Source organism: Dermochelys coriacea, chromosome 20, assembly GCF_009764565.3.
Source record: "Dermochelys coriacea isolate rDerCor1 chromosome 20, rDerCor1.pri.v4, whole genome shotgun sequence".
Taxonomy (NCBI): domain Eukaryota; kingdom Metazoa; phylum Chordata; order Testudines; family Dermochelyidae; genus Dermochelys; species Dermochelys coriacea.
Genome location: NC_050087.2, coordinates 6,006,197 through 6,021,304, shown reverse-complemented (window position 1 = coordinate 6,021,304; position 15,108 = coordinate 6,006,197). Strand labels below are relative to the sequence as shown.

Below are 15,108 nucleotides of genomic sequence, written 5' to 3'. Positions count from 1 at the left end.
TCTTGGTGCCCTCCGCACAGGGGCTGGACTTGATACAGGGGTGCCAGAACGGGAGGGGGAGCCAAGGGGCCATGGCCCTCCCACTTTTGAAAGTGGACGTGCCTGGCCCGTCCGCTTTTCGCCACAGGCCTGGCTCCCTGTGCCTCCTCTTCCCCCCCCCCCCAGGCCCTGCTGCCCCCTGGCCAGGCTGGAAACTAGAGCCCAGCCCAGGTAAGAACAGCCTGGGGAGACTTGGACCCTCCCTGAGAGCAGATGGAGGGTCTGCGGCTCTCCACAGCTGCCCAGGTGGCTCTCACCATGGCCCAGCCGCAGCTCTTCGGCCCCACCAGGCCAGGGCAGAAGCAGGAGCCGGGTTGGGGTAAGGGGTCCCAGATCTGTTCCCCCCCACCAAAAGAAATAAAGCCATGTCACTAAGGGATAAACTTTAAGCACTGTCTTACCAAAGCTGCTGCTCCCAGATTTGAGAGACCCCCCAGTCCACACACACAGTCTTTTCAGGCCGCTTTAAGCACCACACACACCCCTGCAGGAAGCAGCAAGGGCTGGGGAACATCAACATGGAGCCCCAAGAACTGTTCCAGTTACTAATGCTCTGATGTGTTCCAGCTTTGTATTCCACCAAAGGAGCTCAAAGAGCTTTCCTGGGCCGGGGGGAGGAGTTGATCTTAACCCCATTATACAGACATATTGTTTGATTTAGGCAGCGATCCTGTAGATGATGGTGCACTGGGGCTACTTAGATCATTAGCTCTTTGGGGCAGGGACTGTCTTTTTGTTCTGAGTTTGCACAGCACCTAGCACAATGGGATTGTGGGGTATGACTGTGGCTCCTAGGTGCTACCATCATACATCTAATAAATAATGTACAGCGCCTAGCATAATGGGATATCCTGGTCTGTTACCGGTGTCCAACATGCTACCATAACACACCTACTAAATAATAATCATCTTTACGGGCACAGCAGTCCACCCAAACGCGGCCAGCTGTAGAACAGGAGCCATAGACACATCAGATTATGAATCTTGTCACTTTTGCATACATGTATTAGAACAATCTTTTCAATGTCCCTTATTAATAGTGTATAGTCAAAATGTTCCCAAATAACCAGGCTAGGAATTGAGGACAATTCTGAAGGCACTGCCCTCTCAGTCCACCACCAATCTGCCACATGGATAGGGCTCCGTGTTTATCACGGAAGTCGTGGAAGTCACGGATTCCTTGACTTTCCATGACCTCTGTGACTTTTGCAGGGGCCAGGGTGGCTGACCCCAGAGCCACCCAAGCAGTTGGCTCCGGGGCCAGCCACTGCTGGAGTGACTCTGGGAACAGCCGCACCAGCCGCTGATGCGGCGGCCCCCAGCAGTGGTCCTGGGACAGGCGAAGCAGCCTCAGTCCATGGCCCTGGGCAGCGGTCCCCATCCAGCCGGCGCAGCCACAGTCCACTGGCCCCGGCAGCGATCCTCGGGTGGCGGGCCGAAGCACCACTGTCCGCAGCCCCTGGCAGTTGGTGCCACTGGCCCTGGGCGCCCCTGCCCCCAGAGCCCCTCTGCCAAGATTTAATTACAGGTATTTTTAGTATAAGTCATGGACAGGTCACTGACCGTGAATTTTTGTTTATTGTCTGTGACCTGTCCATGACTTTTACTGAAAATACCCATGACTAAATCGTAGCCTTACCTATGGATAATATATGTGAGATGCTGAGCGCTAACAGTGTCTAGCTCTCATACATCACTTTCGTAAACAAATTAGGAAAATGCAAAATGGTTGGAAAAATGGTTGGAAAACCATTCCCAGAGAGTAGTTATCAGTGGTTCACAGTCATGTTGGCAGGGCATAACGAGTGGGGTCCCACAGGAATCAGTTCTGGGTCTAATTCTGTTAAATATCTTCATCAATTATTTAGATAATGGCATAGAGAGTACACTTATGAAGTTTGCAGACGATACCAAGCTGGGAGAGGTTGCAAGTGCTTTGGAGGATAGGATTAAAATTCAAAATGATCTGGACAAACTGGAGAAATGGTCTGAAGTAAACAGGATGAAATTCAATAAGGACAAATGCAAAGTACTCCAGTTAGGAAGGAACAATCAGTTGCACACACACAAAATGGGAAATGACTTCAATTTTTCCACATCCTTCTTGTAGTGTGGGGCCCAAAACTGGACACAGTACTCCAGACGAGGTAGTGATCAATGTGAGGTAGTAATCAATTGAGTAGAGATCAATGGTTCCATGTCTAGTGGGCAGCCGGTATCAAGTGGAGTGCCCCAAGGGTCAGTCCTGGGCTGGTTTTGTTCAATATCTTCATTAATGATCTGGAGTATGGTGTGGATTGCACCCTCAGCAAGTTTGCAGATGACACTAAACTAGGAGGTGTGGTAGATACCCGTCAACCCGGGTAGTTGAGCTCAATGATCTAGCCAGCTTTCCATCCACCTTATAGTCCCTTCATCCAGCCCATACTTCTTTAACTTGCAAGAATACTGTGGGAGACCATATCAAAAGCTTTCTAAAGTCAAGGAATAACATGTCCAATGCTTTTCCCTCATCCACAGAGCCAGTTATCTCATCATAGAAAGCAATTAGGTTAGTCAGGCATAACTTGCCCTTGGTGAATCCATGCCGACTGTTCCTGTTCACTTTCTTCTCCTCGAAGTGCTTCAAAATTGATTCTTCCAGGGACTGAGGTGAGGCTGACTGGTCTGCAGTTCCCCGGATCCTCCTTCTTCCCTTTTTTAAAGATGGGCACTACATTATCCTTTTCCCAGTCATCCAGGACTGCCCCTGATCGCCATGAGTTTTCAAAGATAATGGCCAATGGCTCTGCAATCACACCAGCCAACTCCTTTAGCACCCTCGGATACTGTGCATCCGGACCCATGGACTTGTGCTCGTCCAGCTTTTCTAAATAGTCCTGAACCATTTCTTTCTCCACAGGGGGCTGGTCACCTCCTCCCCATACTGTGCTGCCCAGTGCAGTAGTCTGGGAGCTGACCTTGTTTGTGAAGACAGAGGCAAAAAAAGCATTGAGTACATTAGCTTTTTCCACATCCTCTGTCACTAGGTTGCCTCCCCCATTCAGTAAGGGGCCCACACTTTCCTTGACCTTCTTCTTATTGCTAACATACCTGTAGAAACTCTTCTTGTTACTATTAACATCCCTTGCTAGCTGCAACTCCAATTGTGATTTGGCCTTCCTGATTTCACTCCTGCATGCCTGAGCAATATTTTTATACTCCTCTCTGGTCATTTGTCCAAGTTTCCACTTCTTGTAAGCTTCTTTTCTGTGTTTAAGATCAGCAAGAATTTCACTGTTAAGACAAGGTGGCCACCTGCCCTATTTACTATTTTTTCTACACATTGGGATGGCTTGTTCCTGCAACCTCAATAAGGATTCTTTAAAATACAGCCAGGTCTCCTGGACTCCTTTCCCCCTCATGTTATTCTCCTAGGGGATCCTGCCCATCAGTTCCCTGAGGGAGTCAAAGTCTGCTTTTCTGAAGTCCAGGATCCGTATTCTGCTGCTCTCCTTTCTTCCTTTTGTCAGGATCCTGAACTCGACCTTTTTGTGGTCACTGCCTCCCAGGTTCCCATCCACTTTTGCTTCCCCTACTAATTCTTCCGTGTTTGTGAGCAGCAGGTCAAGAAGAGCTCTGCCACCAGTTGGTTCCCCTACACTTTCCAAAAACTTCCTGGATTGTCCGTGCACCGCTGTATTGCTCTCCCAGCAGATATCAGGGTGATCGAAGTCCCCCATGAGAACCAGGGCCTCTAGTAATCTAAAAAGAAAAGGAGTACTTGTGGCACCTTAGAGACTAACAAATTTATTTGAGCATAAGCTTTCGTGAGCTCCGATGAAGTGAGCTGTAGCTCACGAAAGCTTATGCTCAAATAAATTTGTTAGTCTCTAAGGTGCCACAAGTACTCCTTTTCTTTTTGCGAATACAGACTAACACGGCTGCTACTCTGAAATCTAGTAATCTAGTAATTTCTGATAGTTGTCGGAAAAAAGCCTCGTCCACCTCATCATATCCCTTAAAATAGTTATAGTGGTATGAAAATAGTGTGTGGATCAGTATTCAATTCCTCATTTCTTAATCTGCCCATGTATTCACCATCTTTGTCTGGTTTTCTTTACAACATCTATGATGTAAACTGAATTCCCCACTCACAGCTTTTTATGGGCGACTGGAAGCAGAATTGAAAAAGGCCTGTTTCCTGTCCCTGGTTTATTGAATTTACCGATATTAACCTCAAGAGCCACCACAAAGGCAGGAAAGCATCCTTTCAATCTAGATTATTGCTGCCACTGCAGCTCCAGTGAGTCAAACTTTGTGCGTTGTGAGTGTGGGCAGAACCAAGAGAGAGTGATGGAAAAAGGCTATTACGCCATTCCACAACCACAGAGTTCGTCAGAGAGTTCAGCACCTGCCACAGAATTGTGCAGCAAAATTTAAGCTTTCATTAAAACAAACAAACATACACCCACCCCATCAGGCCTGATTCTCCCCAGCCTTTCACCATGTGCAGTTTTCTACACCTGTGCAAGGTAAGGGTATGTCTACACTATAAGCCTGTGACAGCCTAGCTCCACAGTGTAGACACAGGTTACACCACCTCCCCACGTCATTAGCTACTCGACAGCAGCCCTCTTCCATCAACATAGACACATCCATGCTGTGGTTTTTGTTGGTATATCTGTGTCGGTCAAGGGTGTGCTGACGTAACTTTTTTTTGTAGACCAAACCTACATGTAAGGTGTTCTCACTTTTTTCTGGTTTGGCAGCATTTTACACTCTGCATAGGAATAAACTGCAAAACAGGACCAAATAGGACTGCTACTCTGAGGTACAAAAAAAACAGGGATAACTGGGACGTTCCTGAACCCATAAAACTGGGCAGCTGGCAGTGCGTATTGGGTAACCTTGCAGATTTCCCAGGCCACCTACCTCAAGAAAGAGATAGCCTTGGGAAAACCGGGGAAGGTGACAACCCTAGGCCAGTCACTTCTGCCCTGCCCAAATCAGAACAGTAGCATTTTGCACGTGTGAAATGACTGCACAAGGTGCTGATCAACAGAGACTTGGGTCCATAAAAGGTCTAATTGCATTGCTACCCTGCACCTCAACCAGTCATTTGCACCATTTAAAATGCTACCAAACCAGAATTTGCACTGGTGTAAATGACCGTATAAGGGATGGGGGTCAACAATGAACCGGGGTGGTGGTGGTGGGGCAAAGCAGAAGAGACTTAGGCCACGCTCTCCTGCATCTAGTGAACTTGTGTTAACCCTGGAACCTAATAATGGCAACATGAATATGCACTCTGCAACAACTATGGGGCATACCGGGACAAGTGGGCAGCAGGCAGCTGCAGAGCTGCAACCCAAGCCCATAAGGGGAGGGCCCTTCGCGTCATGGCAACACCGTCACCGCCCACTCGCCAGGGACCCTCTGCCACCCAAGCACTAAGGCACACCCTGGTTCCCCACTGGACGCATGCGCAAGTAGACACCCAGGCGTTAGCACATGCGCATTGACATAAGCCCTGGAGAGCGTCGTCCCGTTTTGGCGCATGTGCAGTGAGAACGGGAGGGGGCTGGAGCGCATGCGTACTGTCTGGCGGCCCACAAGTTTTTTTAAGGGCGGAGTCTTCTATACGTGCGTCTCCCCCGCCTCGTGCCCGTGCGCATGCGCGTTGGCAAGGCTCGACCGGGTGCGGCTGACCGTCACTCAGGGGAGGAACTTTCTCTAAGCCCCGCCCTGTCGTCACGCGCGCGCAGTGTGGGTTGGGAGGGGCCGAGAAGAACGGGGCGGGTCAATGGGAGGCGGAGTCTTCCCTAGCCCAGCTGCCCCGCTTTTCCGCCCTCTGTGCTCCTGCGCAATATGGCTCCCCCGCCTCGTCCCCGGAGGGGCGGAGCTTCCCTTTGGCCGCGCCCCCCGTCCTCCTGCGCGGGTCGCGTTAGGAGGCGCCGTCATAGGGACTCGCGCGTGAGCGGGGGCATGCGCAGTGCGTGGAGCTGGCTTGTCAAAGTGAGAATGCTCCGTAGGTGTGAAGGGCCGTGCAGGGGCCCCTGAGGGAAGGGGGCGAAGTGGGGGCGTCGTCCCTGAGGCGGGGGCTTTGAATCTGTGGGGAGGGATGCGGTGGGGGTCCTCCCTGGCGAGGCGAGGCAGGGCAGGGTGGCCTGGGAGGGGGACGGTGGTTTTTCTGGCTTGGTGGAAGCAGGGCGGGCGGAACGGGCCCGGGGGTGGGAAGCTTTGGCTCTTGTTGGTGGGAGAGGTATGGGGGGTGTACCTCTCTTGAAAGGGAGGGGGGTTAGCTCTCTGGGGTGAGAGGGTGGAATGCCTCTGTGTGGGGGGCGGGGGAGCGCAGGTGGAGGAGGCATGTGGGGGCATTTAAGGAGGGCCTTGTCCCTCTGCGTGGATAGGGGAGGGAATAAAAAGGCAGGGGCATACCTCCTGGGGATGAAGAGCAGCTTGTCCCTCAGCGAAGGAGGGAATCCTATCTGATCACGAGCTGTGCTCTTCCCAACTTTCCTTCTAGGGCATCCAGCAATTCTTCATCTGTTGCCATGGGATGTCTGTTCTCTCTTGGTAGTAATGTGTCTTCCAGGCAGAGAAGAGAGAACGATGAGGACTTACTAGACAGCAGAGATCGTGAGGAAGACATTGCCAAGTTTCCATATGTTGAGTTCACCGGTCGGGACAGCATCACTTGCCCAACTTGCCAAGGCACTGGCTGTATTCCCACAGGTGAACCTATCTGTATTGAAATTTAAATCCCAAAGTATTTTACTCATGGGCTAGAAACCTTCCTTATTTAGCTAAAACTCATATTCATTTCAGGATATGGTTCAAAATTTCCCTCTTTGATTTCCAAACTTCTTCTGAAGTGTACTTGGGTGCCCTTGCTTGTTTCTCTTTCTGCTACTGTTTTAGTTTCTCCTGTTGAATAGAAAAAGTTTTTGAATGAACTTTTGGTGTAGAAAGACGTGTGCACTGAATTAGATTTGTACTCATCCCATATCTCCTAACAAGTTCCTTTTTCAAAGCCTGGTTCACTTCCCAAGACCAAACCTCCTAAATAGTGTTTGAGAATCTTAAGGCACTGGACTAATGAAGAAAAGGTTTCTTGGGCTAGATAGTCTCATCGTGGGGCCATCTGTCCCATGGTGGTGTTTAACTGTTAAGGCAAAGAAGCAATGAGACTGTTTGTTTATTCTAATCAATCCAGCTGGTAGCTGTGATATTTGTATTGTCCGCTACAGTCTAGGAAAGCATGTTCCGTCTCATGCTGAAGGAGCGCGATATTAAAATGTATACCCAGAAACCCTTGGCGGCTTTTAGTCATTTCCAGGTCCCTCAGTTTTAGGGAGCTTAGTGCATAGTGACCTTGCAAATGGGTGGAATTGACAAAGCTTTTTCCTTTTTGTCTTCTAGAGCAAGTCAATGAGTTGGTGGCTCTAATACCATACAGTGACCAGAGGTTACGTCCCCAGAGAACGTAAGTTTAGAGTAAAAGAGTCTAATGCGTGTCCACTGATCTTTCTCATGACCCTCTATTTGACATTGGTGAGGCCTCATCTGGAGTACTGTGTCCAGTTTTGAGCCCCACACTACAAGAAGGATGTGGAAAAATTGGAAAATGTCCAGTGGAGGGCAACAAAAATGCTTAGGGGACTAGAACACATGACTTGTGAGGAGAGGCTGAGGGAACTGGGATTGTTTAGTTTGCGGAAGAGAAGAATGAGGGGGGATTTGATAGCTGCTTTCAGCTACCTGAAAGGGGGTTCCAAAGAGGATGGATCTAGACTGTTCTCAGTGGTAGCAGATGACAGAACGAGGAGCAATGGTCTCAAGTTGCAGTGGGGGAGGTTTTAGCTTGGATATTGGGAAAAACTTTTTCACTAGAAGGGTGGTGAAACACTGGAATGCATTACCTAGGGAGGTGGTGGAATCTCCTTCCTTAGAAGCTTTTAAGGTCAGGCTTGACAAAGCCCTGGCTGGGATGATTTAGTTGGGGATTGGTCCTGCTTTGAGCAGGGGGTTGGACTAGATGACCTCCTGAGGTCCCTTCCAACCCTGATATTCTATGATTCTATAAAGAATAAATGCAACTGCTCCTCATTTGGAGCCTGGTTGTGCTGCCACAACTAAATATTGCACTGACTCTGCATTTCCTTTTGTGCTGCCTTCCATGCTCTAGTTTAATCTAAGATAATGCCATCAAACACTTCTTCAGCTGTAACTAAATATTTCCCATTAACTCCCACTCTTGGGGTGTGCATGAAAATCCCATTACTACTCCAGTTCATGCCTTTTAAGTTCTTAAAAGAAATTCTGGCTTATCAACATCAGAAGCACCAGACTGAAAACATTAAAGGGGGGGGAAATGACTCTGAGTGCCATGTTTACACTTTTTGGTATACTCAATCCCTTTCTTTTTGGTAAAATGCCTCAGTTTAAAGGGCTGTCTGTTCTTTATTTGAGTCGTTTAGACACATTATCCAATTTAATGTTATTCATGTAAGAGTAGCACTTATTATTTGTGATATGTTTCTCCAGGGAAGCTTGGGTGCATTGTCTAATAGCTGGGGGAGGGGTTTATGTATAGCACTTGATATTTTTCCAGGGATCCTTTGTTCTTTCTGTCCTTTTTCTTCTCCTGGTTTTTATACTGCTGGAACTTAATTAGTAACAGCTGGTGATCTAGCCTCTCATTGTATGGGAGGAAACGGTGCCCATTGGCTTTAAACAAACAAGCCAGGACTTTCTGAGAGAGAGGAAGACTGGCCCAGTGGTTTGGGCAGTAACCTAGGACTTGGGAGGACTGAGTTCATTTCCCTGCTCTGCCACATATTCCCTGTTTGATTTCGGGCATGTCACTTAGCATCTCTGTGCCTTTGTTCTCCACATGTAAAATAGTACAAGGCTATCATTTCCATCTTATAGACTTGCTGTGAGGATAAATACGTTCAAGATTGTGAGGTGCTCAGATGCTACGGTTATGGGGACCATACAAGTAGCTTAGATCTGTAGTTTCCCCATGACTGCTCCAGAGAGTTACTGGGTCACGGAGTCCCTCTGTGTCATGGTTCATGCATATGTAAAGTGGGGATAATATGCTTCCTACGGAGCCTTTAAAATCACTTCATGTTTGTAAATTGAGACTCTCCAGTCACAAGTGGAGTATTAGGACAAAGTGGGTAAAATGTTCATGTCTGTTGCAGGAAGCTCTATGTGCTGCTGTCTGTGCTGCTCTGCCTTCTGATATCAGGGCTGGTGATTTTCTTCCTGTTTCCACACTCGGTCCTTGTGGATGATGAGGGCATCAAAGGGGTTCAAGTTTGGTTCGACCAGAAAAACTCCATTGTCATTCTTGCCATCACGGTAAAGCTCTGTCTAATCCTTTGTCTGAGTGAATTTGCTGCTGGACTCTGGAGGACTCAAATTCTGATGAGTCTTCTCTCTTTCTTGATACAGACTACCCTGAGGATCAGAAACTCCAATTTCTATTCAGTCGCAGTGGCCAGCATAGCCAGCCAGGTGCAGTACATGAACACTGTGGTTGGAACCCAACAGATTACCAATGTGTCTCGCATCCAGCCGCTGAGCGACAAACTGGTATTACAGCCTTTCTTGAGTATGAACTGGGGCTTAAGCTGTAGAGAATATTGAACCATACCCTACTGCTGGTGATACTGGCCTTTGGAAGTGACCCACAGCCTAATGGCTCCAACTGAAGAAGTTAGATGACTTATGGCTGAGGTTCCTGCGCTAATGAGCGGGATCTTCTGCACAGAGAGAGACACCCTCCCTTCTTCCTCTCCTCCCAGCTTGTGCACTAACCAGATGGGACCCATAGCTACATTAAAATGCAAATGGTGAGATATCACCAGTGATACCGCATTTTTGACCAGTTCCCTTGTGTAGCTAAACACAGCTTGTCCTGGAAATGCAGAATTGGGGTGGGACTAGACAAGAATAAAGATGTTAGGGCTGACAGGAAAAGAACAAATCTAGCATCCTCTCTTTCCCTGTCCCCTCTCCAAAAAATAAAAAAAAAATGCAGGAATGAAGGGTCTACTACATATATTGATGATGAAAGAAGAAAATGCTGGATAGACACTAGGGAAGTTGATGGTTTTAAATGACTGAACTTTGAACTGTTTTTACAAAAGTTAACAGCAAGTTGGATGGGACAAGATGAGTCTGGACAGTTTAGTCAAGAAGTAATTGGTAAGCAGTAATATTAAGATCTACAAGTCTTAGTGCCTGCCAAGTGATATGGCAGTGGTCAAAAAAAACCCCAACCCAATGCAGCCTTTGGGACCATTATAAAGAAGTGTTATGCCAAGGTAATCTCCTTCTGTTCAGCTCTGGCAAGGCTACATCTGGAATGTGGTGTTGGGTTCCAGGGAAAAGATGCTGATAAATAGGAGGAAGTCCAAACAACAATAGAAATGTTTCTGGGGGTGAAAGGGGTTGACTTTGGAAGGATTAAAAGAAACTGGTTTAAGTGTCACTTGTGATATGTTGGTTGACAAATATCTGAATGTTGTGGATATCTAGAAGAGGGAGAAATTTGTCTAAAGGGGTCAAATTAGAGTATAACTAGAAGTAATAGGATGAAATTAAACAAGGGAGAATCTAGGCTAGAAGAGGAACCTTCCTGACACTGAGATGTGCTGGCTAACCTTCATCTACAACACAGCTATAACCAAGTCAAGAGACTCCATTTACAGCATTGTTGGGTCCTGTCCCATGACACATTTTAACTGTGATATTACTCTGTTTCCTAACTCAGCGATGGTTCTGTGGATTAGGCTTTGAATGGTGAAATAGTCTCCTTGCAGCTAGAGTCTCTTGTAGCTGGACTGGACAAAGCACAGGAGAACGTATTGTAGGGAATAACCTGACTCGGTTTAATACTGAAGGTCACTTGCATCTCTGATTTCTGATTCATCATACTATTGGCTGAACATGTCTTCTCTTGTCCTTTTCAGGTGAATTTCACTGTGAAATCAGAAATGGGTGGACCTTTCTCCTATGTGTAGTAAGGATTATTTATTATTTATCTCTGCAGTTCGTGCAAAGAATCTGCATAAATTGGATATCACTGAGTAAACTGATCTGACTCCTGCAGCTTTATTTAACGAGTTCCTGTTGGTCAAAAATATCAGACCTGACAGGTCATCTGTACCACACTTTTCAAATATAAAAAAAATGTTAAATGTTCTGGACAGTTCATCCAGAGCAGCCCCAAAGCAAAAAGGGAGTTCCAGGATGCCCAAGAAATTTTAAAATGCCTTTCTAAAATTTGTTATGGATCAAACTGTTTTAGTCTTTCTTCCAACATGTTTCTCTATGTTGGTCTCTTACAGTTTTTTTTGCACATTACCCAAGGTCAAGGTGCATAACATAGTGATCTTCATGAGGTATGTAATTCTTCTTTTGCTCTACTGCACTCTGTTGACTGGAAATGGAATTGCAGTGACAAAATTACAGGCTTATCTTAGACTTGAGTTCCTTCTGTTCTGCTGACACATTGGTCAGTCCAGTTCCTTCATTGATTGTGGTCACTTGCTAGTTTTGGCACTCCTTCCCAGATGTGCAGATTTGGTCATTGAGATTTGATTTCTTGAGATACTAGCTTCACTGAGATCTCGTACTTGCATTATGAGCTTCATTTGCACCTATCGTCTTCAAGTTTTGGTTTAACTTGGACATGTTAAGATGTAATTTGAGAGCGTGTCTACTTGGACTGTTTCTGTTGCAGTAAGGTTTTACCTTAGTGGGTCATAAACCTAACAGCAGAACCTTCCTCTTTTATCCGGGCTTGGGACTAGCACTGTTGCTTACAGTGTGAGAGTTTAACCTGTAGCACAGCGTACCAATTCCTTCTGGGAAGCATCCCAAGTTAGTTCCATGTGTCTGGAGGTCTGGCCAGCTGCTAAGAAATATGGCTGTGTAAAGTGTGAGTCAACCTCTGTAGGAGAGGACAGTCGGTGGAAGAACTGGGAGAGGGAGGGGGGTGGCAAAGCAGTAGATGGTTGTATCCGAAGAAACTTTCAGTATCTATCATACAGATTCCCATCACTGTGATCTAGGGGCCTAATCTCTAGCTCTGTTTTCATGAGTATTCTGATTGACTGCAGTAGGGCTACTCAGGTGAATCAGGGCTTCAGAGACCAGCCCTGGCTGCAGGCAAAGAAAAGCTGTGTAATGTGGAAGTTGAGTGGACCTTTAATAATCAAAGGGACTCGATTTCTCCTCTATTCCATAAGCAGCAGAGGGGAGGGCTATAAGTGCCTATTCCTTGTGCCTTCTATGTAGCAGTGATTCCCATATCAGTCTCAACTTTTGGCATGGGAAATTTGATTCCCCTTTTAACTAGGGCACAGTCAGATGTGGATTGCTGCCTATCTTTAAGAATATGGTGAGTGTAAATTGCAGCAGGCTGCTGGCCCCAAAGCTGTGAAGAATGCAGAACAGTTAGTTTAGTTGCATAAATGTGAAAATCTGATGTGCACCCTGCAAATTCTGGTAAAGAAAAAATGTCCCACAAACTAACAAACATCCCTTATCTTAGTACCTCTATACCAATGATAAGTGCTGTATAAATGTCCAATATAGTCAGCAGTTTCTGAGGGGAAGGAGATAACTAAAAAGCAGAGCCACTCCTATTGCTGTCTGATATTTTCATCAGCTCTTCCCAGATTAGTGTCTTTAGATTTAATAAGTGAATTAAATATAACCTGTCCTATCTGAGCTGAACTGAATCTCTCTCTTCCAGAACATCAGTGAAAATCTCCTACATCGGCCATGTGACTCAGAGCTCCTTGGAAACCTATCACTATGTAGATTGTGGTGCTAATTCCACAGCTGTCCAGGACCCTCGGCCTGTGTCCACCCCACCTACTCTAGATAGTGTAACAAAGAGAGGAGGATACTTTGAAGACACTGGAGTCAACTAATACTTCTCTTGGGGAAGTGATCATGCAGACTGACTTTTATTATAAATTAGTACCTGTAGGCAGGATCACTAGGTAACTTTTAAATGGAATTAGAGGGATCATTGCTGTCCTTGGAGAAACTTGGAGTGAACAGGAGGTGTCTGAAATCATGTGGCACATCACATTCATGCATATGCAACTTGGCTGCACTGCTTACGTTTTGGGCAGCGATTTGAGAGCATGTCCACTTGTGATCCAGTCTGATCCTCCCCAAAACGTGCCGAGTTCCCGCCCACTTATAACTTGACATCGATCTGGTATTTAGATATTGCAACGAATTTCTTAGAATTGAACCCAGAGAAATCAAGGAACTGTTTTAAATAATCTTTCAATAGAAGAACTTAATGAAAGTCAAAGAAGGCTTCAGACTCTGTCATTGCCTTAGGATAAATGCTGGGGATTGAGTTTTGCAGAGCCCACCAAGCAGCAGCTCTTTTTTGGTCCTTTTCGGACAAAGTGCTGTTTCAGTGAAACTCCTGTTGCCCCTCATTCTGCTCAGAGGCAGCATGCCATTAGAATATGTTATGGCATTGTGTTAGTAGGATTTCTATGCATAGTCATTCCAGGAGAGAGTGGCACTCATATTTATTCTCTGTAGCTGGAACTTGTGACAGATGCTGGAAGGGGAAATTATTGGAGCTAACCAACATATGTTCTATTTGAGGTGCTGGTTTGCTTACTGACCAAGTTTTCTGAGGGTGTTCATCTCCAGTGTATCAAAACCCTGCCGTCTTAGTGATGGCTATGTTTCAATAGGTGCACCACTCCAATGAAGTCGTACTGATTTCCTTGTATGGACCATATAGCTCTTGGGTCTTTTTCCTTCATGCAGTGTTTTGAAGCTACTGCTCTAGATATGTTGTATTGAAAGTTCTTGGGCGTCACTGAAGCTAGGGAACCTGTAACTGAGCAGTTTGATCTGTGTACTTGCTGCTTTCTTTTAACAGGAAAACTTTGTACCAGTTTGTAAGGGCCAGGATTTTAGAATAGCATTTTTGTACTTCTGTATATTTTTGCTAAAGGAAGGGATTTAAAGATTACATATGAAGTATCCTTGTGTAGATTCTCCAGACATTGGCTTACTTTTGCATGGGGATTTGACTGAGTGCAGACTTGAGCTGATTTCACTTAAGTTAATGGGAGTTGCCCATCTCAAATGCTCATTTTAGAGATGCAGTTTATATCTTGGGATGTATAATAGCCAGTTAACCCTGGTACAGAAGGCTAAGCACAATGTATTTTAGTTTTCAATTCCTCACTTTGTAGGACAAATGATTCTATAGGCTGCTTCTGAGCCAGACTCTTGCACATCATGATTTCAGGGCTCTTCATTTCACTGTAATTCAACTCAGCTTCCCCATTTCTTTTGGGCTAAATCAACCAGCATCTTTCTCTATCGTACTTTAGAGGAAATAGCTATGCCAATGGGGAGGAAGAATCAAACAGTCAATCTGAAAAGGAAACTGATAATATCTAAAATGTTATTAGTGTGAGGTAGAAAATGAACCTGTTTTAAGAAAATGTTACTATTGTATAGAATTGCACTTTATGGGCAGAATTTCTAGATCTGAATTTTTTTCTAGACAAATAAAATCTGAGATTATTTAACACTAAGAAGTATCATTTGTGTGGAGTAGTCCCCTGGCTCTTTTCATCTCCTGCATTTCTGCCCTGGAGTTTGAATGCTTTATACTGCAACTGGCCTGACGCGCCTCTCTCAACTTGCTAGCTGGCTAATCTATGTATTATCAATTAGCAGTACTTATTGACTTGTATTACAGTAGTATCTGGTGTCCCTAATCGTGGATCAGTGCCCCAGCATGCCAGGACCTGTACAACACATAAAGAGGGCTTACGCCAATCTCTGACTAATCAAGATGAGGATGAGGCTGATGTGGGATAGCCTGCCCCCAGTGTCTGCCTATTTTGGTGTTCTTGCACCTTTCTCTGAAACATCTAGTGCTGGCCCCTGCCAGAGATGGGATACTGGACTAGATGGACCTTGGCTCTGATCCAGTGTGGGAGTTCCTGTGTCCGTACAGAGATGATCTCTCACTCAAAGAGTTTGCAATAGAAGTACTCTAGCATC

At 46.0% G+C, this 15,108-nt stretch overlaps 1 protein-coding gene across 2 annotated transcripts; it reads left to right on the top strand.

Annotated features, from left to right (window-relative positions):
• The first annotated feature begins 5,880 nt into the window (after positions 1 to 5,880).
• On the top strand, positions 5,881 to 14,633 carry TMEM106C (transmembrane protein 106C). 2 transcript variants are annotated; one of them, XM_038378094.2, is made up of 8 exons: positions 5,881 to 6,053; positions 6,548 to 6,756; positions 7,444 to 7,507; positions 9,234 to 9,393; positions 9,487 to 9,627; positions 11,010 to 11,059; positions 11,388 to 11,441; positions 12,800 to 14,633. In XM_038378094.2, exons 1-8 carry the CDS (start codon positions 5,890 to 5,892, stop codon positions 12,978 to 12,980), a joined length of 1,023 nt encoding a protein of 340 aa, XP_038234022.2. In that variant the 5' UTR covers positions 5,881 to 5,889; the 3' UTR covers positions 12,981 to 14,633. The 2 variants fall into 2 exon arrangements, with proteins under 2 accessions (XP_038234022.2, XP_038234023.1); XM_038378095.2 differs by having other exon boundaries at positions 5,899 to 6,036.
• The last annotated feature ends 475 nt before the right edge of the window (positions 14,634 to 15,108 follow it).